At 38.4% G+C, this 27331-nt stretch overlaps 1 protein-coding gene across 1 annotated transcript in view; it reads left to right on the forward strand.

Moving 5' to 3' along the window:
* Nucleotides 1-11509: 11509 nt before the first annotated feature.
* Nucleotides 11510-27331, forward strand: part of G6PC3 (glucose-6-phosphatase catalytic subunit 3) — a 298078-nt gene continuing 282256 nt past the window's right edge. The window contains exon 1 of the mRNA XM_044055160.1: nt 11510-11889. Within this exon, the coding sequence (XP_043911095.1) occupies nt 11672-11889 (218 nt within the window). The 5' untranslated portion in view covers nt 11510-11671. The remainder of the gene's footprint in view (nt 11890-27331) is intronic.

Consider the following 27331-nt stretch of genomic DNA (forward strand, 5'->3'; position numbering starts at 1 on the left):
AGGTTCAATGTCTGCAGCTACAGGAGGATTAGAATCAACAGCAGTAGGTTTCCAAATGGTAGCAAACACGGGAAGAACATTTTCATTACTTTTTATGTATTTGTTTGTCTGTTTATTAGTTAATATATGGGCAAGGACTCTAAGGCATCTAAGAAGTAGCAGAGACAGAAAAGAATAAGGGTGGCATGGGGTGGAATGTAGGATAACAGCTTATTAAAGACTCAGGATATACAAATTACACAGATATTACTTAAATAGGGAGGTATGATTTTTTGTTGTTGTTTTCTTTGCCTCCTCAATGTAACTTCAGACTTCTGTTTCCACCACCCAAATGACCTATTCATTCCTCCTCAAGGGACAAGAGCCAGGTTCATTTGTTCAGCAAGCAAGGTGAGAGCTCTACATGTGACTCATTCCTTGATAGGAGTGTGATCCCTATCAGCACACTTTTCCCCATTGTCCTGATAGATGAGAGTCCCTCTTAATAGCTTGTGAGTTACACAATTGCTACTTACAGAACATGCATACAACTTGTGATGATGTAGCCACATACCAGCATAGCCAGCTGGAGTTTTGTAAAGAATGATATGTCCTTTGAATATCAAACTGATTTGTGCCAATGCTTGTGGTGAAAATGATTTGTGAGGTTTGCTTCAGTTACAATGTATCAGCACTGCACCCTGCTGGAATAAAAAGAAATGTATGTGTGTTACTGTAACTGAATTAAATGTATATGTTTTAATAGAGGATACTGGCACAGCAGAGGTTAACCAGCTAACTTACTTTAAGAAAAATAAGGGAAATGTAAATGAGATGTTAAACCATTAAAAGGCACCCCACTGTGCTGAATAGGATCGAAGACAGTATGTCTGGGAAAAAGACTTTACTCTTTAGCTCAGTAAAAAGAGGGAGAGCCCCAGGCACTGCCATAAACATTTAGATGTATATTGTAGCTGTCTATAGGTTCATAGGTTCATAGGTAGGTACTAGGCTATCGGCCCAAGGGCCTACATAAGCCTAGCCAACAAGGTTCCATAGCTTACGCCACCCAAGAAAGTTATTTTCCTGTGCCACTGTCGAGCAGAGACACAGAAGTGATCCCCGGGGTGTATTTCCTATTTCCCATCCACTCATCAAGATTTTTCTTGAAGAGTGCTAATGAAGAACTTTGCTTGACATAGATGGGTAGCTTGTTCCAGAGTATAGGAAGTCTCTGGGACAGGAATCTATCCCTCCAGTGTGTCCTGTTTATTGTGGTGACAAGGTTTAGGTCCCTAGAGCATGTAGCCTGGAGGGATTGGGATTTCTTTAGGTGTAGCATGTCCAACAGCTTTGGGTTAGGCAGAGATCACCTCGGAGTAGGCGATATGCTACGGAGTAAAGCTGGAGTTTTTTGAGATGGTCAGTGTAGGGCATTTGTTTGAGGCCAGTAATCCTCTTTGTGAGGTATTTCTGTGGCCTTTCCAGCTGCTGCAGATGTCTTGTGAGGTACATCCCAAAAGGGGCGTTGTACTCAATAATGAGTCTAATGAGTGACGAGTAGAGGGGAACAATGACCTCTTTTTTCCTGGATGAGAATCCTTTTATGATGAGGTGTGCCACGTAGAAGGACTTCCTGACTACTGTGGCGATGTGACTATCAAAGGAGAGACTACTGTCCACCTGGGTCCCAAGGTCTCTTGTCACGCATTCAGTGTTAAGTAGATTGCTGCCTATGTGGTAGTTCATGGGTACAGAGTTTTTATCAAAGGGGATGACACTGAACTTTTTGGCATTGAGCTAAAGGCCATGGCTCTGACACCAGGCATCTGTCTCAGTGAGGCCCTTCTGTAGGATATCCACATCATTTGAGGGCTTGACTATGGCTCCTAGTTTGCAGTCATCTGTGAACTTCGTTAGCCAGAGGCCTTCTGTGTTAGCCTGTACTTCAGAGAAGTAGATACCAAACAGGAGAGGTCCCAGGGCAGAACCCTGTGGTACTCCACTTGTCACTGCTTTGAGGTCAGATTTGGAGCCTGCAACTTTTACAGTGTGGGTTCTGTCAGTGAGCCAGTTGGCAACCCATCTTAACTGTAATTCCAGAATGGGGGATGGTGTTGCAAGCCTTGGCGAGGTCAAGATAGGTTGTGCGAACCACCTTACCCTCATCCATGGCTTGGGTGACTGCCTCAAAGAAGTCGATCAGGTTCAGGAGGCATGATCTGCCTTTCACAAACCCGAACTGGGTGGATCCAGAGTTTGGAGGTTACCAATGTCTTTATTTATGAGTTCCATGATGATACATTCCATGGCCTTGCAGACCAGGCTCGTCAGGCTAATGGGTCGATAGTTCCCAGGATCAGTGGTGGCTCCCTCTTTGTGGAGTGGGATAACTGTTGCTGTGCGCCATGCAGTGGGCACAAAGCCTGATGTGAGGCTATTATTGAACATGGTGCTTAAGTGGGGAGCCAGTTCGTTCTGAGGTTCATGTAAAACGCAGCCTGGGATGTTGTCCGGTCCCATGGATGCTGTGTTTTTGGCTTTAGAGAGTGCAGCTTTTACCTGCATAGTTGTGATTACAGGGACTCTGCATTCTTCCTGTATAGATATGGGCCCTTTAGGGGGTGAGAGGGGGTAAAGTTAGCACTGAACCTATCTGCCAGGATGTTGGCAATATCAGTTGGTTCTGTAATTTTCATGCCTTTGTGCTGTAACTCAGAGCAGATCTGGGTGTTGCCATCTAGATTCTTGACATAGCTATAGAATGCTTTGTGGTTGTCCTTGGATTTAGTGGCGATTTTCTTTTCGTAGCTGGCTTTGGAGGATCTTATAAGGGATCTCAGCTTCTTACTGAGGCTGACCAGGGAGCTCCTCCACTCATGGGATTTTACTCTCTTTTGCAACAGTTTCTTCCTTCTGTTGTACAATTTGTTTATGGCAGGGGACCACCAGATTGACTTCCCTTTTTTGGAGGATAGCGTCTTGGTTCTGTTTGGGATAGCATGAATCATGCACTCGTGTAAGTGCTTATAGAGTGCATTTGTGTAGGATTCAGCAGTTGTAACTGTATTGTCCATCTGCATGGGTGTCATGAAGTTCACCAATTCTGTCTTAAGAAGCATGAAGTTGGCTTTGGAGAATTTTTTTACTGGGGTTTCCTTAATGGAGGGTGGGAGTGGGATGTGGATATCAAGGGTGATAAGCTTATGGTTGGATCGGACCAACGAGGAGTTGACTTCAGGTGTGGAACACGATCACTCGTTGGTAATGACTAGGTCTAGAATATTGTTGCCCCTGGTGGGGGTGTGGATAAGTTGATCTAGGGCTTTGGAGTTTATGAATTCCAGAAAGCGTTGAGCTAAGGAGTTGGTACACAAGTAGTTTTCCCAGTTAATGCTGGGGTAGTTGAAGTTGCCCATTATTAGGGTGTTTGGTTGAACTCTAATATTTTCCAGTACATCAAGAAAAGAGGAGTGGGAATCCTGGGGCATGGTGGGGGATCTGTAGCAAGCTACAATTTGGATTGCAGTTTTGCCCAGAGTTAGTTGCACTTGGATAACCTCGGATGCATTATGCTGAGCAACTAGCCCGGAGGTCTGGATATCCTTAATGAATATGGACACAACTCCACCTTTGGTGTTTCGGTCCAGGTTACATGGCCAAAAAGTGTGGTATGAGTTATAGCCTGGTAGTGCAGGGGTGCTCTCTGGAGCCTTGAACCAGGTCTCAGTCACTGCACAGATATTGATCTATGCTAAATTCCTGTCTCAGCTTCAAAGGGGTATACTGCGAGAACTTAGAGTCAGGTGACCAGATGAGGTCATTGTGCCAGCCCTCTTTAAATTATATTTTAGATATTACAAAGAAAAATTTCAGAGTACTGAATATTCTGTTTTGGGGAACCTGACTAGAAAGACCCTCACCCACAGCATCTTGCCTTGTAGTACTAAGTAACTTACCTAGGGAACAATAATTATTTTATATTAGTCAGGAATATAGTGAAGCGTAGTTTAGATATTGTTTTTCTTTATTTGTATGAGTCTGTCCATCAATGTTGTTTTCAATATTTTCTGTGATTTGAAATATAAATATATACTCAATATTTTCATGTTCTTTTGTTATTTATCATTAAATATATTTAAAATGTTTATTGTGGCCGGTCCTTGTAGAAAGTATCTAACCTTTGAGAGTACATATATTTATTTGGTGACACTATGTGGACCACTCCAGAAGGCCTAGCCATCTTGATCAACTACTACCCTTTGTATTAGTATTAATATTACACAGTGTAATTGAACACTCTTTGGTAATGGCCTTAGAGTAGCTGGTTGTTGAGTGTCTGGTGGCAGTGATAACTACCTTATAGTCTGGGCAGAAGGGGGCATAGCTAGTAAACCTGTGCCAGCCTTACCCAGCCAGTGTGTGTGTGTGTGTGTGTGTGTGTGTGTGTGTGTGTGTGTGTGTGTGTGTGTGTGTGTGTGTCAGCTACTTGGGGCACAGACACGAAGCACTGGTTTCCCAGAGAAGGTGCTGGAGGACTTGCCTTGGACACTTGGCTGAGGACCTAACCCTACAGCTGTACCAGTGGAGAGTCTTATTGGGGACCAGGAGGGGGACAGACATAGAGAAATCCAGACCCCGGGCTGAGTGTGTTCCCTGTGTGCTCTTAAGGGAAATTGTGCTTGATGCAGAGAGATCTGCATCTGGAAATACTGAGTGCATCCATTTGTATTCCAAGTGCACATCCCTCTCCAATGTCAGTGGTGAGGATTCAGGCTCCTTAATTACTCGCCCAGCATGGGGACGTCACATATTGGTGGCAGGGATGGCCATCACATATTAGTAGCATTGGTTGGTATCACACAACCAGGCAAGCCAACCCTCACCAATGTGATGTACAGCTGATGCAGAGTGGAGCCACTACAGCCCACACAGAAGCAGCAATGCACTACCTCCCCAGCCAAACTTCCTCCCTTACCCAGGATGAGTGAGTCAGCATTGGCCATTCAGTTCCAGCCTTCCTTCCTCAGTTTCTCCAGTGCCCATACTACTAATCAAACACAAATCATCTGGGTTGTAATTAAGATTTTAACCCTCTATGACCTGGAGCACAGCTTGAAAGTATGATGCTTTTTGCTAATCTTCAAATGAATGATTAGTAGTTACAAGCTCATAAATATATGTCTACTATAGGTGCTCTCATGCTAGTAGTTTACAACATTCTTACTCACCTCCACTTGCTCAAAAAAGCAAATGCTCAAACTCCCACTAGCTGCATTTGCTATTTCTATGTAGCCTTCCCAACACCTGGTGTTATAAACTGTATAACCCTAACATAACCGTAACCCTATAAATCTCACTCAGTTCCCATCCTGAGTCATGGCTCCCTTACTGTAACACTTCACTCCTCCTCCCTAACACTAAAGTCCCCAATTACTCCCTAAACCTAAAACTCAATCCCCCACACTAAACCTAAATTCATCAGTTACTCCCTAACCCTAAAACACCCCTCCTACTCGCTAAACAGCTTCCTTCCCTAACCCTAAAATCCCCCCATTCCCTCTGCACAACTGATGCACTTACCTTGCTTAAACTTGAATAATGATTTAGGGTAATGATTTCGGGTAAGCTGCAACAGCTGTTAGCCCAAATTCATATATGAGTTTGAGTGTCAGCCTACATGATCTACAAGGTGGTCAAGCCCCTGGCTTTGAAACAGTGTTTTTTGAATGCTTGGGACTCAAACACTTGTAGTAGAAGGATAGAAAATGAATAAAAAGACCAAAGGCTATATAACGGCATGGAGATTTTATAAGCGGCTGAACTTAGAACACAGGTAAGGTATGTGATGCTATGGGCAAATAAACTGAATTTAAAAGATGATATTTATACTTTCTCTTCCTTTTTTCATTTCAGACTGAAACACATTTATAAGCTATATCTAAGGTTGTTGAGTGCTGCACAGTGGAATTGCATTTATAAACTGTATTAACAGTGACATGACAATTGTATTTTTTTGGAATACAGAAAATATGTCTAAAGCTTGTGGCTATAGAAATGCAGTATTTGGGTAATTTGAAGGAGGACATACATTTTGAGTTAAAACTTTAAGAGAGTCTGTTGGTAAGGTAACTTGAGCTTAAGTAACAGACATATATGAAATTCTGAGTTTTTTGTGTTTGTGAAAAAACTGGGTTTATTATCCCTAGTTCCTGTGGGAAATAAATAATAAGGTAAAGCTTATGTTTTGAATTGAAAGGTGTATGAAGTCAGTCCTGCTGGAAGACCTTGTTCTGTCCACATCTTTGTAAGCAGTGACTGCATTAACCTGTGCATTTAGTATCTTAACACAGTTAATAGTATGATATGCTTTAAGTTAGTTAGCTATGATGTTCAGCTGTTACTAGATTTTCCTTTTAAGTAGTGTCTGTGCAACTGATTATGTTTTCTTTTTGTTGTACAAATGCTTTTACCTCTGCATATTTAATTTATATCATTGTACCAACACCAATGAACTCCTTATTTCCTAAGTAAAGTTCTTAATTCATTGTTAAGATCTTGTGACTGGTATTTATTATGTATTATTTATTAATTAAGGAGAATATTAATTAAGGAGATGTCTTTGCTCTGTAGGTTGTCAGGCTGCTGGTATCCACCTCTAATTGGCCAGCTGTCTCCACACATTACTTGTTTCTGTTTATTACTTTTATTATTATTATTTGGTTATTGCTCAAGAGTGGCAGAATAACTGGTATGTTGGCCCATAGCTATTTCTTGGGTGGTGACAGTACTATGTTGTTAGGATGAAATTTTGGGGGAATTGAAGAATTCTACCAGCCTTTCCTGTGAATTGTGCAAGTGTGCTCATGCACATGCATGAATGTGTATATTTGCACACTCACTCACAGGAGTGCTTGAATGTATGTATGTGTGTGTGTGTGTGTGTGTGTGTGTGTGTGTGTGTGTGTGTGTGTGTGTGTGTCTTTGCGTAAAGAAAAATGTGTGTGAAAGGCAGCTACTGTGGGTAAGAAACACACTGACATTGATGGAGACAGTAATGAGAAAGTGGCCTGCTATGCTCAGTAAATTGTCAGTGTGGAGGGGAGCTCCGCCCCCTGTACCACTTTAGTAATGGGTGCTAACTGTAACCTTACTGCTGTCCCTTCCCCAACCCTAACTCTACACCTTAACTTAAGAAGACCTTTACTGTAACACTGCCACTACACAAGACACAAACACATACTAACAACACTACACCTACTCCCTTACTTAACCCTGACCCTAACCCTAAAATACATACACTCACACATAGACGTACAAAACCTATTCCCCCAACTTTCCTGACCCTAATCCCAGTTTCTGTCCTTGTACTGTAGTCCACTGTGCATATTTCAAAAGCAAGGCAAGAACTAAACTTAAAAGTTACTATCTCTGCTTAAAAATAATCCCATGTTCTGTATTTCCTATCTGATGTTAATTTTGAATATAACATTTCCTGTTTCTGTAGCAACATAATTCTAGGGAATGGATAGAGTCCATATAAGGTAATGCAGTCTTTGACATGGAAAACATTTCATAACGGAAGTGAATTTTACTTATACTTTTCTAGTACTTTTCTAGTAAAGACAGTTAGAACATCCTTGTAAAAGAATACACACCTACTGAAGAAGAAATATGCCCAACAATTTCATTTGATTCTATTGAAAAACAAAATTGAAAAAATAGTAAAAACACTTCTGTGGAACTTGATCAGATTCCTGCCATCCTATTAACAGATATATTTGATGAAATGTCTTTCATGCATTATATAATTTTTAAGAACTTATTGAGAACAGGAACAGCCTGTAATTCTTGGAAAATATCAAACATTATATCTGTATATAAGTAGGGTAAAAAACAAGATGTATATCTGTATATAAGTAGGGTAAAAAACAAGATGTTAAAAATTACAGACCAGTCAGTCTGACGTCAATACTTGCAAAGTGTTTTGAAAGATACATCATTGATCTGTTAATGAATGTAACAGCAATATAGAATTCACTGACCTAAACCAGCATGGTTTAATTGAAGGGAAATCAACTTTAACAAACATAGTAGAATCAGCTGGAGTTATAGTTTTGAACCTTGCAAAAGCATTCGACTCACTACCACATACAGTAATTAATAATGCTTTAACTAATAGTAAATACAACTCTTACTTGATTTGCTGGATTGACACCTGCTAGTAGGTAGAACCTAGACAAAAATGGTTCAGGGAAAAGGTTCAGATAAACTACCAATAGTGGCTGGCATCAGCATCATGCCACTCTTGTATTTCTGGCAATCCCCAGACACAATAACTGTTAGATAAGCAAATATAAAAACGATTATGTGAGTTTCTTAGTATGGTAAAAAAAAAACAACTTGGGCACTGTTAATAATTATCTAAAGAATATTGTAAATTGGGCAAATAAATCACTAGTATTGTTTAGTACTGGTAAATGGAAAGTAACGTATTTTGGTAGACCTCTTAGTAAATCACTCACTTGGATTCTTACAATTTTAGATGAAGTGCAACACTTGAAAGACCTTTGGATAGTTATGACCTTAAAATTTTCATCTGAAAAAAAAAAAAAACAAGCTAATAATATTCAATGTATAAGTATGAGGCAATAAGGTCTGATGATGAAAACTGTCTCCCTAAGGAATGAAAATAACTTGTTAAGTGTATATCATTCATTCAGCCTATTTTAGAATAAGGCATTTTGGATTCATACAATTGACCAACTGAAAAATATTTAATCTATACAGTAGACATTTACAAAACAAATCCCATTAGTTCAGGATCTATGTTACATGAAAAGATGCATTCAACTGAAATTACGGGGACAAACTCATTTTAACCAATAAAGTATATCAAAATGAAGTTTTACTGGCATTTTTTAATTTAGAGGTCTACTTTAAGTTCTTGACATACAGGCATAAGGATGTTAACTTCTGTATTCACTTTAATACAGCCAAATTAAGGGGATCCTATGTAGCACAATCTATCCCACTTATATGGAACAAATCACTCTATGTATGCAGTTCTAAAAATCTAGACTTCTTTAAAAAGGACTTGGACAACTGGGAAGGGAGCCAAGCATTTGATCCTTGTTTAAAGGAGTCATTGTTCAAAGATGCCCTTCAGGCCTGAACACTAGATTAATGAACTTATGATATTGCAAGAAGAAACGAATAACTCTTGGTTAAAGGTAAGTACAGTGGAAGACAGAGTTTTTCTTCAGTGGGGGGAGTCTTATTCATCATAAGTATGCTGCCTTTTCATGGGTAATGAGCATACGTGGGAGATTTCTTGGTGAGCTAACCCTAAAGCATTCCAATTTGGTCTTCCAGACTCAAGTTCTGATTCAGGCACCAGTGTAAAGCATAAGGCCTTGGCAATGAAGGTACATGAGACAGACATGCTGCAAGCTCAGAGGTTTATTAAGAAATGCCAAAAACTATCTGGTCACAAGATTCATGTCCCACATAATACCACCTCTTAAAAGTGTACTGCATCTGTCTTTTATTACTTTTAATACAAAAAAGAAAAACTGTTTATTATTTAGTCTGTAACTATGAATATTATTATACACTTTATAAACTTGATTCATAGTTAGCTTTACACTCCGCTACAAGTCATCAGACCATGCATAACATCATGTCACATGCTGAATGAAATTCAAGTTAACATTATGTACAGTCACTGAATCTGATTGTTTTTGACAAGTCTACCACATTTATTATAGTATCTATTAGAGGTAACTAAATATATATTAGAATTAAGTAAAGAACTGCCACACATAGCAGAAGATGTAGCTAGCAGCAGTTCCTTGACTGCATGGTTTATAGAGCCCATGATAGATCCTGAAATCTGTTCTGAAGTCCGAGTTTTTTGATCAGCTAAAAAACACTTTTTATGCTTTTTGCCCATGTGCTTGTGAACTATCAACCCTCCCCAATTGGACTTCAGCACATTTTTTACAGCTGTCGGGAGGTGGGCATCACTTAAGCTACTATTACAGATGTTTTTATTCTTGCTGGCATCCCAGCAATGAAGACTGTCTTTGTGTTATTGGCCTAACTCCTCCCTGTGGATAAGGAGAATGTACAACTTGCCTCACTGTGATGGCTACTCTGCCGTCACTTAGCCAAGTACATGCTTCTGTGCACTGGCTTGGTGTGCCACATGTTCATAGGCAAATACTAGGGTGGCTGCCCTTGTGTGCCATTTTAAGTCTAGCTAATTTCCCTTAAGTGATAATTAAACCCAGTACCTTGTGTTTATGAGCTAAACACCTTAACCATTACAGCATCCTCCCATCTCCATGGCCTAAATGTAAGCATTTAAGCCATTGGCCTGCTTCCTTCCTTTCAAAGACTGCTACAGCCTATGACCAGTTACAGAGAGGAAGATCGAGCCAGTTAAGTGTTTTTAGTGCTAAACAGTGGTGAGTCTGGAAAGGTTTGTTACAAACTTTGTTATAGCATTCTTCAAGTGTAGAACTAAGTGAGGCTTGTAGGTTGGTCATAATAGGGGATGCATATAGGAGATAGGGTAAGAGGTAAATGGTAGTTACGAGTTACCTTGGCAGAATCTGCAAGGAATTTCTTTACTCTCTGAAGGGTGCCTAGGTTTTTAAGGGTTTTCTTGTAGCTGTTGTGGATATGTAAATCAAATTTAAAATTGTTGTCGATTGTCATGCCAAGTAGTATTGTATGTGGAGTATCTTCAATCTTGGCATTATTTAAGCAAGAAATTTTAAAGTTTTTTTCTCATATAAGTGAGGTTTTGGGAAAAAAAGAAGTAATTTATTATTTTAGTTTGGGGGGGGGGGGCATAGCTCTCAACCTCTTAATGCAAGAAATCTGGACAAAGCCTAAAATAGTGGTGGGATAAAGGTCCAAAAATATGTACAAATTTTAAATATTGCTTTTATAAACTTAGAAAGTTGCTAAAATAACAAGTTTTGTGTTATAATGTATTTTCTAAAGGATATAAAGTGTGAAACTCAAATGTCTGTTATTATATATTGATTCCGCGATGGTGGTGCTGCAGTAGCGTTGTCGCCTCACAATAAGACGCTGGCCGGTTCGATTCTCAGTTAGAGCGTCTTCTACGTGGAGACATGCGTGAACGGGCGTACCTTCGTTGAAGATTGTGCGTCAGGGCTGGCAACTCGGTACGTAAAAATCCACTGCCAATCATTAGCGGACCGGAGTTCTGATGAGGCGACCCCTAACCGGTAAAAGCCGAAAAGTCACAACAATGTATGCTGGCTTCATTTCTCAGTCAGTGGTATGCATAGAATCGCAGATCCTATGAGGAATAGACCTAAAATGTAAGGCAAAAATCTGGACATTTGAGAGGAATGGCGAGGTAGTAGCAGGTGACTATCCTGTAGCCAAGTTTCAACAGAGTTCAAGGCTTCATTACTAATATATGTAATACCAGACAAGTTGCCTGCGATTCTCGATGCTACCATACTATAATACTAAAGAGCGTCAGTGTCCCTCAGTGACGTGGCAAATTAGTATCTGGAGACAGCTCCATGGTAACAGTAACGAGAGGGTGGGGATTTGAGGGAAGCACCTTACACCGGTGTGGACTAAATTACCTTTGAACACGTGTAGAGTTGGCAGCGGTCATTCTGTGCACTTTGTTTACTTTATGGAGGGGCTCTACATTTATGGGGTACAATTTGCTGAAAAGCTACAGACAGGACTGCAAGGGCTAGATGGCTTGCTGCTGGCTGTTAGTAGTCTCGGGGATCCGAAGACTTCTTTTTTGTTGTTCTTCCCGGTTACTTACTTCCTGCACCAGAGGACCGGCATCGCTGTTCTCTGGACTGCTGTTGTCTCCGAGTGGCTCAACTTGGTGTTCAAATGGTAAGTAACGTTATAGCCTATTTACGGGGACTGCATGGAAATAGTAGCGTTTGTTAACTTGCGGGAAACTGAACAACCAATACTGTGCTATCGAGGTCACCCGAGTCAAACTTCCGTCTTGTACGGCGAGCAAATTTTAGTGGGCGTAAACATTATTGTTTTAAGTTTTGCGTGAAATTGTTCCCTATTGCGTATTTTGGTTTTCGATTTTTATTGTCGCATATACTTTCGTATTAATGTATATCAGCCTCCTCTTTTGAAAATTAGTCCAATGCGCAAACTAAGTACCGTACCTTCCAACTTTTCGTAATTACTGCCTCGATATTTGTTCTTTCTGACGTAAAACGTGTGATAAAATGGTGAGATTAGTATTTTTAACTATTTTAATTTCACACTGCACAGATATGTATTTTGGGGAGAGTAACACTAAACCGTAACAAAAGGTGGGTAAACTCAAAAGAGTTTTTTTTTTCTGCCTGGCGTCTAGCATGGTAAAATAGAGGGCGATATTGTAGCTAATGGCTCACCAGATGAGCAGTAGCAAGCGCCGCCTAAACCCCGCCCCACTGATTGACGCCTTGCTGTACTCATGAATAACCAATATGAACTGCATTTCTTTTTTTTTTTCAAATTTTTATTTCACTTTCTTTTTTTTCTACTATGAACAATTTAATACAAAGTGAAAGTAAGATAACAATGGAGTTACATATGATCAAATAACACGTGCTGCATACAGAATTCACGGCATACATGTTGATTAACCTTGCTGGTTTAAAATTAAAACAAACATCAAGCAGAAAGAGACCGTTATTCATTATAATAAGCATTAGTAAAAGACAAGTATAGCTTGTAATGTTGAGTGTGATTTAGAATTCACACTAGATATTAAGCATCTAACCGTTTATACCGATATTATACCAGACCCCTAACCGGGAAAAGCCGAAAGAAGAACATTGTATTTTCACAAAAGGCAAAACTATAATCGTATACCTCTATCTGTCAAAGCAACTATTTACACTGGGTTGTCACTCATGTAGGATGTTCTAATAAAGTTTAGAAGTTAATATGTTTACACATAATAGTGGTAGATATAGATATTCAAATACTAGAGGACAGTTTGGTATATCTAATGTAATTGGCACATTATTTGCAAAATAGTTTAATTGTGGTCTCTACATGTTAGTAGGAAAGTTAGTATTGATGGGGGAGTAGTATAGTAAAATAGCAAGCTGTATCTGACTTAGTGGAGATCTAGCTAAGGACTTCTATAAGTCTTTTCCAGTATTTCTTGAAATAGCTTAATTTCTTGTGGCTCAGTTCGTAATTTGTTTGCTAAAACATATTTGATAGCTATAGATTTGAATTCTGGCCAAGAAGTTCTGGATCTGTCAAGCCAGTTGAGGGTTATATAGGATTTCAGTATTGCGCACATTGTTACCATAATGTGTTTGGATTCATATGTGTAGGAATTAGGGAAAATGTTTAATATTGACATTTCCCATGAGAGGGTGGATTTCATATAGCCTGATTTCTCCACTTTCGCTCTCAAAAAGCCACAAAGTTTATAGATATTTTTGCATGACCAAAATATGTGGAGAGTGTCAGCTACTGTGTTAGCGCATATGGGGCAGAAAGGTGAGGAATTAGCGTTTATTTTGCTCAGAAAGAGTGGTGTATGGTACACGTTGTTAATCATGATTTGAGTGTAAATTAATTTTTAAAGGGGTTAGTTTTATAGTTATCTCTATTGCTGCTAATTTTTGTTCATTAGTTAATTTATTGTTTTGGCTCATCCAGTCGTTTAACTGTAGAATTTCGTTCTGGTATTTGATTTGGGTAAGTAGTCTATAAGTATTTGATAGCATTTTAGTTCTCTGTAGTAGAAGGGAAATGAATTGTTGGTATAACTGAAATTCTTGTGGAGTTATGTTGATTTCTGATGTCGTCAAAGTTACTAAATATAATATTTGTTTAATAATTGGTATTTTTTACTTGGTGCTAGAGAATCCACAATAGAACTTAAAGGTTAATCTTTTATTTGATAAAAGTCCCAGACTATGCAATTTTTTTTATGTTTGGATACTTATATAGGTTTAACATATTGTTATTTAGTCTGATACTAGGGTTCATGTGTATTGGTTGAGCCATAATTAAAGAGTTCTTTAAGTTTAAGGAAGTTACAAGCTTTTGGAAACATGTTACATTATTGACTATGGTGGGATGTATTTTGAAGTCTCTTAGGGTCTTGCTATTAAGAAAAGGTATAGCCCTCCGGTTTATATTGGAGGAGCTTAGATGTTGGTGGTAAATTGTTATCCAAAGAGGGTGCCAGGAAAGAGGGTTCATAGTGGATTAGGCGCATAATGTGGTTGGTATTGTTAATAAGATAGTATGTCTGAAAGTCAGGGAGACTTGTACCACCCTTTTCTTTGGGCAGGGTTAACTTTGTGTAGCTAATTCTAGTGTTTTTTTTTTGGTGCCAAATAAACTTTCCCAATGTTACTTTCATTTTAGAAAAAAACTGTTTGAGATGCATTGGTTGACTGCTTGGAAATTATATAAAATTTTTGGGAGAATGTTCATTTTTATGATTGATGCCTTGGAGAGAAGGGAAAGGTTTAAGTTTTCCATTTGTCCAGATCTTCTGTAACTTTTGACCAAACTATATAAAGGTTTTTTTTTTTTTTATATAATTTCCTTGTGCGGATGAATAAAGGTGATGACCAGATATTTAAGTGAATACTCTACTTTAATCTTTGATTCTGGGAAGAAAATCTCCTTGTGGCTTAGAGGATTTAACGGGAATATTTTTGATTTCCTTGGATTCGTGGCATAGTTTGAAATTGCAGAGAACTTGTCAATGGAGTTTAGAATCTTTACTAATTCTGTAGAGGGAAATTCAAAGTAGATGTTAAGATTGTCAGCGAACGCTGTGCATTTAACTTGGACTTTGGAGATGTAGACAGAGTGATTAAATGTTTTTTGGCTTAACTTTAGAAGGAGGGCCTCTAAGTAGAGGTTAAAAAGATATGGAGAAAGCAGACATCCCTGTCTAGTGTCGTTAACTATTTGGATAGGATATGAATTCTTTTTATGTGTAGCGTGGTGGTAGCTTTATTATATAGGACTCTGACCATAGCTATAAATTCTTCAGGAAGGGCAAATTGTTTTAGAATCTTGAAAATGAAATTTAGGTTGACTCTGTCAAAAGCCTTTTGTGCATCAACGGAGAGTGCATATGTGGGGGAACTATCTTTAACCATGTTTGTTATTGCTTCTGTTAACGTATTATCCCAGACTTGCTTATTACTCATGAAATCTAGCTGTTCGGGAGATATGATAGAAGGAAGTATTTTGTTCAGTCTGTGAGCCAATACTATTGATAGTATTTTTATATCTAGGCTAATTGGGCGGTAGTCGTTGGTGTTATGGCCATTCGTATTAGGTTTTGGTATAAGAATCGTTTTAGAATTATTTATATACAGATCTGCAATGCCGAATTTTATTATGTAGTTGTATACTTTGAGTAAAATTGGGACTAGTTGTTTCTCAAAAGATTTGTAAAATTCCATTGGATATCCGTCAGGGCCTGGGGCTTTACCTAATTTCATTTTGTTGATGGCTAGAGATATTTCTTCAGTAGTTATTGGTGCTTTAAGAAGATTTATTTGTGTGTCATTTATTTGTGGGAATTGCAAATCATCTAGAAAGGTATTGGATGCTGCCTCATTATCAAGAGGTTGGGGGCCATAGACATCTTGGTAGATTTCTTCGAAAACTTGTAAGATTTCCTTGTCTGAGTTGAATGACTTATTGTTATGGTTAATTTGTTTTATTCTGGAAAGAGGAGGTTTAATGTTGATTATTCTGGCCAGAATTGTAGAAGGGGTTTGGGCCCATTCAGCATATCTGTGCAGAAGTCTAAGTTCGATAAGTGAGAGCTTCTTTTAGTTGTTTTTGTAGGGAGATGATCTGTTTTTCTAATTTCACGGTATGTTTGATTTGCAGTTGTAGGCCTAGGTTTTTTTTATATTGAGTTCTAAGGTGTCAATTTGGGATTTGGCTTGTTTCTTGAGTACAGATGCTTTTTGAATTAATATACCTCTAAGTGTTGCCTTGATCGCTACCCACTGTATATCAAAGGGAATATTTGATCTTTCCAAATTGTTGTTAGTTTGATTAAGAAATTCTTTCACTTCTTGGCAGAGTTCCCTATTTTTTAGGAGGTTTTGGTTTAAGGTCAAGTTTGTTGCATATTGGTCTTTTGCGTTTGATTTAGTCTTGTTTATTTTTAAATTGATTTTTGGCATGATCAGAGAGGGTTCTAGGGTCGGTGTAGTAATTTATATTATATTTTCAGAAACTTGTTGAAATAAAGAAAAAGTCTATTCTGGACCATGTTTTGTGGGAGGTTGAAAAAAATGTGAATTTACTGGTTTCAGAATCATTCGTAAACAGTTCGAAGGGATCGAATATATTAAAATCTTCTATTAGTTCATTTCTAATCTTAGTCAGGCCCACTGGTTGTTTGTTTTCCTTGTTCGTTCTGTCTAGTTCAGATCTGACAGTCATATTCCAACCCCCCCCCCAGTACTTATATAGAGGATTTGGGAATTTTTCTAAAATTGTGTTGTTGTGTCTTTCGGCTTATCCCGGTTAGGGGTCGCCACAGCGGAACTCCGGTCCGCTATTGTTTGGTAGTGGATTTTTACGTGCCAAGTTACCAGCCCTGACGCATAACCTTCAACGAAGGGACACCCATTCACGCATACCTCCACACAGAAGATGCTCTAGCTGGGAATCGAATGGAACGACTTGCTGTGAGACGACAGCGCTACTGCAGAACCACTACCGTGGTCTTAGATTTCGTAAATATAGGCAGTCTAATACATGCATGGACCGTATGCGTTCAGGATTAAAATGTTTTTACTGAAAGATGGGAGGGAGCATATTAGGTAACACCACCTGCTGTTAGGATCACAGTCACTTGCTATTATGGTACCTTTGAAAGAGTTTTTAACTTTTATTGCTTTCCCTTTAGATACAGGATCATTCCCCGCAGCTATAATATGTTTACGCATTTCTTTTTTGATTACTTCTCCCATTGAGCTTTAGTCATGTGAGTCTCTTGAATAAGTGTTACCTCAGCCTTTGATTTATACGTTAGATGGAGGATTAACTTCATTTTTATTATTTTGGAGACCTTTAACATTCCAGGATTCCAGTGACACCATTAAGTCTTTACTCTAGTTATTGGATAGCTGTTAATGTTTTGATTAAAGGATAATTTGGGAAGCATTATAGTTTTTCTAATGATTAAATGAAAGAGATTATTAGCTGTAGTCAAATTGTGCTATTATGGTTTCCATCCTGATTAAGTAATATATAGGAGAAGAGTATTTTTAGGTAAAGGCTCAACAGAATTTAAACCAACAATAGTTTGAATGAAAGAGTATATCTATCTACACAACTTTCTTCTTAACCATTTATATAGTTCAGCACACATAGAGGATTTAAAGTCCGGTCGTGACACTGCATGTTTGATGCATTATATTGTATTAATATAAATGCCATCCAGTATTTAAGCTGCTTAACTTTTTGTTATAGAATATAGTTCAGTAGACTTAAGGCAGTATATTCAGACAGTTAGGCAATTTCAGGGATGCTGCTTGAGAAGGCAGTAGTTTAAGATCTTGAATAGCTTATTCCAAATGGTCAGTTATAGTCTGTGAGTTCTCTATATAGATTCTTCAAAGTGACGTTATGGCTGCAAGTTGATTTCCCCACAGGAAGCAGATGTCAAGGTCTCAGGTCCACTGTTGTGGTTTGTCAGTCTCTGTATATAGATCCATCACAAACTGTACTAAATGTCTTTGCTAGAGCTGCATGTTTATAAGTTGAGTATCCTATGCTATACTCAAGTTTTTCATTATAGTTTTTGCAGTATTCATTTATTTTTTTTCTTTTTTCTTTCATTTTTCTTGGTAGCATTAGAATGCTTTGAAGTGTCTAATTATGAGCGTCAAGTAGGGTCAGTAATTGTGTAACAGAATTACGTCTAATGATTAGCTGAGGGTAGTACTCCAGATATACCAAGTCTAGGATACCTTGTTAGAGAGCCTTCAGTGAAAGCTTAGTTTAGCTACTGCAAGGTCTGTCATGTGTGTATTGACAAGGGGAAGTGAAAGCTCTCATGTTACATATTCGGAAGGAAAGTAGGGCACCATTGAGGTGTCTCAGGAGAGTTTGGGTTTGTTATTCATTAACCTTAATTAGAAAAACTAATGTAAATAAATATATATATATATATATATATATATATATATATATATATATATATATTATTTATTTATTTATTTTTTTTTTTTGTGGCAACTCGGTGATAGTTTTAGTGTGGATTTTTTAAGAAATAGAATGGTAAACGTTATTACCACACTGCAGTCACAATGGCTAGTTAAATTTTAATAAAATACCTTTTCTTTTCTTTTTTCTCTTTTCTACCCTTTCTTTCTTTTTTCTTGACTTTCTTTCCTTTCCATGCTTTCCTTTAACAAATTTGGGCTGGTGCTTTAAGGAAATAATGTCAGTCTGAGACGAAGTTGCAATTGGACTAAGATTTTAGAGCATGGGGGATCTAAGCAATGTAAGGAGATAAAGTGGTTCCTATTGCGACCAGTAGATACAAAGGGTCTGGCTTAACCATAGTGACACATAGCTAATTAATCGACCTGTTACATGCGAATCACCTTGATTGTTATTTTATCATTAAGCCAAATTATATTTCTCTTCTTGGAGGTTAAGGTTTATCGTTTCTATATTAAATCGTATGTTAATTGCAACTCTGGAAGAGGTGTAAGGCAGCTGTGGTGGCGGTGTTGTGGAAGCATCTGCAAATAGAATTAATAATATTTAATAGTAGAAACACTAATAATAAAAGAATGCAATTCTTTTAAGATATTTTATTTAAGGCTGAATGCCAGCACTGAGTGCATATATTATGTATTCTTTAGTTTATTTTGACAACAGATGTCATTATCACAGCACATGAAAGTACCAGCAACTAGGTCTTAAAACAGTTGCTTCTCTTCATTTTTACAGATAGCTGCTACTCAGATCAATTATTGTATAGATTGCCCTATAATATTTAATTAAAGAGCATTGGACTAAGCTAATATGTTTACTTTATTTGTGCTACACTTTATAACTTGGCAATACTTCCACAATCAAGACTGAATTTTCAAACAGGTAAAATTTAAATTGGAAGGTGACAAGCGAACTTTGTTGTGAGCGCACAATAGACTACCTGACAAGTTTAGGGATCGTTTAAAGTAAGCAAGCTATAATATAGCTTTGTTTTTCTTTGTGGTCTTGTGGTATTCTCATTTATGATGTGGTCTGAATTGAATAGTAACTGAAACGTCCCTCAGCATTTGATAACAGCTGCAACAGCTGCCGTGCAACTGTACAATGAAAAAGGCTTTGGACGGGTGGAGTTACATTTCAACACTAGACTACTACAAGCAATGTTGATAGTCAACTTGAACTACACCCCAAAAACTGATGGATAAAGTACAGTTACCCACACCTATCCGCTGCCAAACCTTGTAAATGCAAAAGCGAAATTCTGTGTAACATCAAGACTTCAGGAAGCAGGTACGTGAACCATTAGCAGCACAGTAACAATCGACAGGAAACTACGCTTATTGGGAATGGACGAAGCGTAACACAGCACTATCCGCCACACACCCCAGTTCAAATTTAACAGATAGTGAGATCCGAGCAAAGGACTGGCCAGAGTTGAAGAGAGAGTTCTATCCTCGGCTTCCATCCAGGTGCCAGAAAACTTATCTACGACTGTCTCTAAGCACAACCATCAGCAGTGACAAGACAGAGATGTATGTCGGAAAGTAGTGTGCTTCATCTACTTAGTTTTGGTGAGAGACATCATTTGAAATTGTATGCTTGATTTCATAGAGTGGGTCAACCTTTCGTTTCTGTAGTCTGTTTTGCCTTTGTACAGAAATAGCATAGAGATTTTATTTTTCTGTAATGTAACATCGGAGGTTAGGGTTTTGATGAGAAGTGTTTCCCGATCGGTTACCATTGTGTTTTCTTTCCTCAGCTTCATAGCTGATGTTAGTGGGTAATTGTCTGTACTCTGCAAAGGATCAAGATTATCCAGGTGACATCTTGAGCGATATGTTAGTTTATTGCATAATCGCCAGTGGGATTCACTTGTTTATAATTGTTAAAGGCAAATGAGCTTGCAACTCTAACCTTGCGTAGGTGCTTTGTAATAGATGCAGAAGGTGGCAGATCAGTGTCATGCAGGTGAACCAATACACTAGGCGAGCTTCAAAAACTTGAGAGAGTTGAGTTTTTTGGAAGTGGATTATGGATTAGACATATAGCTTGAGTGGGTGTCAAGATGCATTTTGTTTAATAGTTGACAAGGATCAGCTCTGAGCCCTTTCTTATTTGCACTGGTGATGGACAAGTTGACAGACTAGATCAGACAGGAGTCCCCGTGGACTATGATGTTTGCAGATGACATTGTGATATGTAGTGAGAGTAGGAAACGGGTTGAGGAGGCCCTGGAGAGGTGGAGATATGCTCTAGAGAGGAGAGGAATGAAGGTCCGCCGGACTAAGACGGAATATATGTGTGGGAATGAAAGGGAAGATAGAGGAATGGTGTGGATGCAAAGAGTAGAGTTGGCGAAGGTGGATGAGTTTAAATACTTGGTATCAGCAGTTCAGAGTAATGGCGAGTGTGGAAGAGATGTGAAGAAGAGAATACAGGCAGGGTGGAGTGGGTGGAGAAGAGTGTCGAGAGTGATTTGTGACAGACTAGTATCAGTAAGAGTGAAAGGGATGGTCTACAAAAGGGTAGTGAGACCAGCTATGTTATATGGGTTGGAGACAGTGGCGTTGACAAAAAGACAGGAGTCAGAGCTGGATGTGGCAGAGTTTAAGATGTTAAGATTTACACTGGGTGTGACAAGGGTAGACAGGATTAGGAATAAGTATTTTAGAGGGTCAGCTCAGGTTAGACAGTTTGGAGACAAAGCCAGAGAGGCGAGATTGCTTTGGTTTGGACATTTGCTGAGGAGGGATGCTGGGTTATATTGGGAAAAGGATGCTAAGGATGAAGCTGCCAGGTAAGAGGAAAAGAGGAAGGCCTAAGATGAGGTTTATGGATGTGGATAGAGAGGACATGCAGGTGTTTGGTGTGACAGAGCAAGATGCAGAGGACAGGAAGAAATGGAAACAGGTGATCCACTGTGGAAAAGCCGAAAGAAGAAGTTGACTGTGATTTAGGGGTGAATATGTTGCTTCAGGATCTTTGTTTGTTTGTGTGTTAGAACTTCAATCTGGATGTTTTGTTAACTAACTTTATCCACAGTACTCTTGTGCTTCCTGATCTTAGCCTGGACGTTTCTTGTAGGGTCAGAGGGTGAACGTTGACTGCTTACTAGGATCCTAGGCCCGGGACTGGAATTTCAAGACTGTAAACTCTAGATCAACTGGGATTTTAGGTAAATGTCTGCATGGCTTGGCTTTTAGTTCCGCTGTGTCCACGAACAAGATGGCTTTATGTAAAAAGCAAACAGTAATGGTTAAGCTTTTTTTTGGTTTGTATATTTATGCAGTACTGGTTGGTAATTCCTTAAACGCTTTAGTAAAAGCTGATTTAGCTTCTTGGACAGTTTTCACTGAGTAGTTGACGCTGTTATGGTGGAAGCATAGAGTCGCCGGGTATTTCATTTGGAATTTAATGTTTTTGTTTAGTAAGTAGCTGCAGAAAGGAGATAAGACTTGCCTTAACTGTTTAATTGGGAGGGGCAAATCCTGAGCTGTTGTGATTCTATTTCCATTCCAGGTGATGTTTTTCTTTTTTTGCTTTTAACAATTATGGATTGAGCGTGTGCGGCATTCAGGATTCTGGCATAAACTTGTCTGAGAGTTTCCAAAGTTTGTGCTTTCCATAATGCCCTGTGGATTCTCTCTATTGTAATTGTTTTAGATAGCTCCTTATTCTCCACTACAATGTCAATGATTTCCTTTGCAATGCCGGAGAGTTGTGAATGTTCGTATTTCTCAGGAATGCCTCCAAGTAATATGTTGTTGTGTCTAGCTCTTGCTTCAAGGTCAATAATTTTCTGTTGCATTTCTTTGATGGTGGTGGTGTTTTCTGAGACAGCGTTTTGTAGTCCTTGTATTTTTATTTCATTCAGTATTTTAGCTTCATTTTGCTCTATTCTTGACATAATATGATCCAAGTTATTGCTGAATGTTGTTAACTTTGTAGAGAAGGCTTGTATTTCCGATTGAAGGGGGAAGTAAAGCTGCTTTGAAGTCTTCTAAAGTAAATGGTTAATCACTCTTAGTTTTTTGAGTTTGTTTAGTAGCTTAAGGTTGTGTTTTGTTTGTTTTCCGTCTTTTTGAAGAAGCTTCCTTTTCTGGAGAATTAATGAGAGATCTAGTCTTAGTGGATTGTGATTCCATTTGTTTCATTCTGATGAGATCCTCTGCTTATTTGCTCGTATAGGCTGTTTTTCAGGACTGGCAGATCTAAGCACATGTATTCAGATTCACCACTGTGCCACTGCTTTAAGAGGAGATTATTAGCTCAAACTAGCTTGTGTTCCAGAAACTGAAGAACAGGTAGGTAAATTTACAATGTTCCTTGTATTGTTTTAACTTTCTTGTAGGATTTAGTGCAGTGGTCGCATATGATTTGGTTAGATTAATATTTATTCTTGAGAGCAGGCAGAAATATATGCTTCCTATCTGACGGCCATCTTTGATTCTCAATATGAACTGCTTTTCATCACCATAAATTTTCATTCTGATGAAGAAACCTATGCATGTGGAATTCGGTTAGCCAGAATAGTACAACCCGTAAATATTTTAAAGTGATTCCCACAGTTTTTCTTTGAATATAAACTACTACAGGTAATCCTAAACCACCTTATTTTATCAACTAAAGAAATAATCCTAGTGAATATTAACAACAATTACTTTTTCTCTTTGCTTTTGCAGGGGGCAACCCCCTCGTGGGGGTGCTGTGCCCCACACCCTTGCTACCTGAATATATCGACTCCTACCACATTGAGGAAGAGGGTAAACGATGAGTACACAGCGAATATTCCTATTGTCACAGGCATCCGCTGAACTACGAGGTGCACAGTGAATATTCCTGCTGTCACAGGCATCCTCTGAACTAAGAGGTGCACAGTGAATATTCCTGCTGTCACAGGCATCCTCTGAACTACGAGGTGCACAGTGAATATTCCCGCTGTCACAGGCATCCGCTGAACTACGAGGTGCACAGTGAATATTCCTGCTGTCACAGGCAGAAGCTGAACTGCGAGGTGCACAGTGGATATTCCTGCTGTCACAAGCAGAAGCTGAACTGCGAGGTGCACAGTGGATATTCCTGCTGTCACAAGCAGAAGCTGAACTGCGAGGTGCTAGGTTAGCCAGAAACAAAAAGGGGAAAAACAAGGTGCTTATGCACCTGCATTTCAAACAGATGAAATCTAAACTATTAAAACTGTTGCACAGGATCGTACAGTACTGAGCTGTTATCTACATTCATTATATGCATGTCGTCACGGGCTAATATGCATGGCATACCAATTATGCCTCATTTCCATTCAGCTTCACAGACATTAAGCTCCTGCACGAAACTGTCGGTGAGCCAGTACACTACAACATTGTCAATGCATTTGGTAATAACTTCATATTCCTATTTTTCCTGCAGCAACTTCAGCATTGCTGTAGAGCAGTACCTATCCGGTTGGTCTGCGTGGACGTGTGTGTGGCTTGGGTGACCTGACATGCCATATAACCTGATGTATGCATATAATGTATAACTGACTGCCATACAGATTTGACAGCGACATTATGCATACATTGGTAGTTGACACATATTGAAATCACTACTGTACACATGGGCTGTGCCGGAGACAGATGTTGTTACTTTGCCTTAGTCCACACATTTTACAGAGCCAACAGGCCACTTAGAGTTAGGGCTACCGGGGCTGGTATTAGCATTTTGGGGGACCCCCAGCAAATATCAAGTTGGGGGCCCCTAGGCATTTCCAGTGTATCACCCTGTCACTGCCACCCTTCCTAAGCAATCTTTTAGCTCATGCTGCAAACGTTAGTAGTAGTACACACAGGCTGACCTGTAGCTACAATGCTCCTACATGACAACAGGTCAATGTACCTTACTATGTTGACTCATCTCCCAAAGGGACATTTACAGATGCATCACAACAGCTCCTATATAACTGTCTGGACTTGGGTGAAATGGCACTCTAGGCCCACTGTTTCAGCCCCCCCACACACACACCTTCCATTCCTCCCCTCTGCCCCCCACCATGTTGAGCTTCCCATACAGTGCACATTACTTTTTTCTTTCTTTTCTCACATTTTGCCGTATCCTTCAGCTTTTCAAGGCACCATAACTTTCTATATGCTCTGAAGTGTATTTTTAAGTTTTTTTCCTTATTACACACTTTTCATCCAGTGATTGTACAAACAGAAATTATGATCAAAGAAAAATTCAGTGTATCTGTTCAGCTTTAATTTTTTTAGTATCCTTTCAACACACCTTTCCTAACCAAAACAGCACAGTAGCAATCATTTAGGAAATAACACAAATAAGCCTGTGTCAAAGAAGCCATAGGGTTATAGATGCTCTGGGATGCATTTTAGAGCATTTTCCCATCCTTTTAATCCAATGGAGGCCTAAACTAAAATCATGAGTAAGAAAAGAATTTCAGTCTTATTTTTATCTTTCAAGGAACATATTAAGTTGTGCCCAATTCTAATTGTTCAAAGCCGGGAAAATAGTAGCCCACAATAAACTAACAGGCCAATTGTGAGGATACACAGGTCTGTCCCAGAATACTGCCTGCCTCCATAAGTTCCCCCCAAAGATAGTCACTGTCTATGCATCCAATTGGTGTTGGATAGGGATGAAAGCAGAGGTACAAATTTCCACAGTCATGTATTTCAAGTGACTGCTGACATACATATGCATAGTATGCCTCCTCGCTCCTCAGCCATAGCCCCCAAAGGCAGCCGCCAATATAAATGCCTGAAGTATGATTGTGAGGAAAGTGAGATTACAGTAGCGTATTCTACTTTGATCCTAGACAGTAAACTGCCCCTACAGAAGTTACAGTAACCTTTTTTGTACACCTATGAGGTTTGTCAGAAAAGTAAAACAAACAATAACCGGACCGTCCTTAGGCCAAACATAAGCTATACTGACCTCCTGTGCACACCTCTAAGGTTTGACCGTGATGAAAATTAAAGAAGTAATAACCACATAGTCTCCAGCCCCCTCGCCCATAACATACAGTAGTTTTCTGTACACACACATCTAAGCAAGGCTGGTTTTAGAATGGGTGTAGTTGAGAGCAGTGGCCATTATCAGTTTTATCCTAACAGGGTCATATCACAGCCCTGTTCAGGTTAAAGAGCATAATCAGAAAATTAATATTTTTTTTCTCTTCCTTTTTTCCCATCCAGCAATAGCTTTTGTGGGGGCCCCCACACAGTCAAGAATGATTAAAGGAGCCTCCTGTATCCACATATACAGTATGGGCCACCAGAATCCTGGAAAGATCTAAGTGCCTGAATGTTTTGTGATATATTTTATGCCTTACTTTTGAAATATAATTACTTGTTACCTGTGTTTTTTACTGATACCCAGAAGAATAATGTATGTGTCCTAGCATTACTGGGTGTGTGCATAGATAAAAAAATTGATTTGATGGTAAATCATTCAGAATTGCAATCAGTAAATCCAGACATCAGAGTTTTATACTTCTTATTGTTCAAAAAATGCATGTTGATGCAATAGCTGTTATTCTAGTAACTTTTTAAGGAAATTAGAGTGATATTTAAAGTGTGTTCTTGATTTTGAGACTTTATTCTGCTATTATTTTTGGCATTGAGCTGAATTCTTCAGCAAAGAACTTGAGAGGTATAGTATCGCGTGTGCTGCCAGTATTTATAAAACTCAAACGACCTAGCTGATTCAACCCATGAGGCAGAATTCACACAGACGTCAGGCGATACAAATAACCAATTCTTTATTCACCTTCTAAACACGAACCCACTGAAACGGCTCAAACTTTTGAATACCAAAAACGACAATGAAGAAATTGTATTTAGCGCTTTCTTCCACTTTATTCATAACATGGACTTCCTCAGAAAAACGGGAACTCTCCCATGTTCCCGTTTTTATACATTACAGGATGTGATGTCATGTTGATCTCACACATTTTATGTTCATACTAATAATCATAATTTAACAATACATTTTAAAATTCTTTCATTATTTTTGAATAAATGATTAATAATGCACTATGATGTGAAATCATGTTCTTATTACATGTACAAAAATAAACAATTATTTATATAAAAAAATTATTATTATTACATCTGTGTGTATGTATACACACAAAAAAATACAACTATAATCATATTGTTAAAATATGTAATATTCTAGACAATAAAGGATGTACATAAATATACATAATTTGATCATAATGCAAATTCCACTCTCCCTCAACACACACACTCCCTCACACAAACTGACATACATTCACACTCACACACGCACTGAGACAACACACACACGCACACGTTCATACTCCCACCACAAAAAGAACGCACCCCCACACACACACACACATACACACATACAGTGAATGTAAACTCTATATGAATGATGATTATATGTTATGTATATATTTTCGCTATACTAATAGAAATATATACTAATAAAAATAAAAAATAAATAAATTAATCCAACAATGATCAATTTAGAATATCATTCTATCAAATGTTATCTATTCGTTAATTTAACATTAATCAAATTTCATGGAATGTTAATGTGAATTACCTTTCTCCTAAAGTACAATCACATTAAAGTTCATCAAATTAAAAAATTCTTAAAATTGTATATTTCACAAAAACATTTTATCTATTTAATAGAAAACATTTGATATTGATTGAATCGTTTAATCCAGGTAAAGTGTCAGCGCCTAATACCAACTGCCACAATGTTTCTTTCTGTTCTAGTTTATTATTGATGTCACCCTTTAACACTCCTTTTTCAAGTCTATCCAAAACAAAGAATTCGAACTTTTTGAAGTCCGTGCAGACCAAGGCATGTCTTGCCAAGGAATTGTTTATATCTTTGTTTTTTATGGCCAGAGTATGCTCATAAATGCGTCTTTTTAGACATCTTATTGTTTTACCTACATAATAATTTTCACACGTGACACATGTGGCTAAATAAACCACATGGTCACTGTTACAATTATTGTATTCTCTAGCCCAAAAAGTTCTATTCAAATGTTTTAAAGTCACAAAGGACGTGTTCGTAATATATCTATACTGTTTGCAATCTT

This window comes from Protopterus annectens, chromosome 13.part0 (assembly GCF_019279795.1).
Source record: "Protopterus annectens isolate FY-2018-M chromosome 13.part0, PAN1.0, whole genome shotgun sequence".
Classification (NCBI taxonomy): Eukaryota; Metazoa; Chordata; order Ceratodontiformes; family Protopteridae; genus Protopterus; species Protopterus annectens.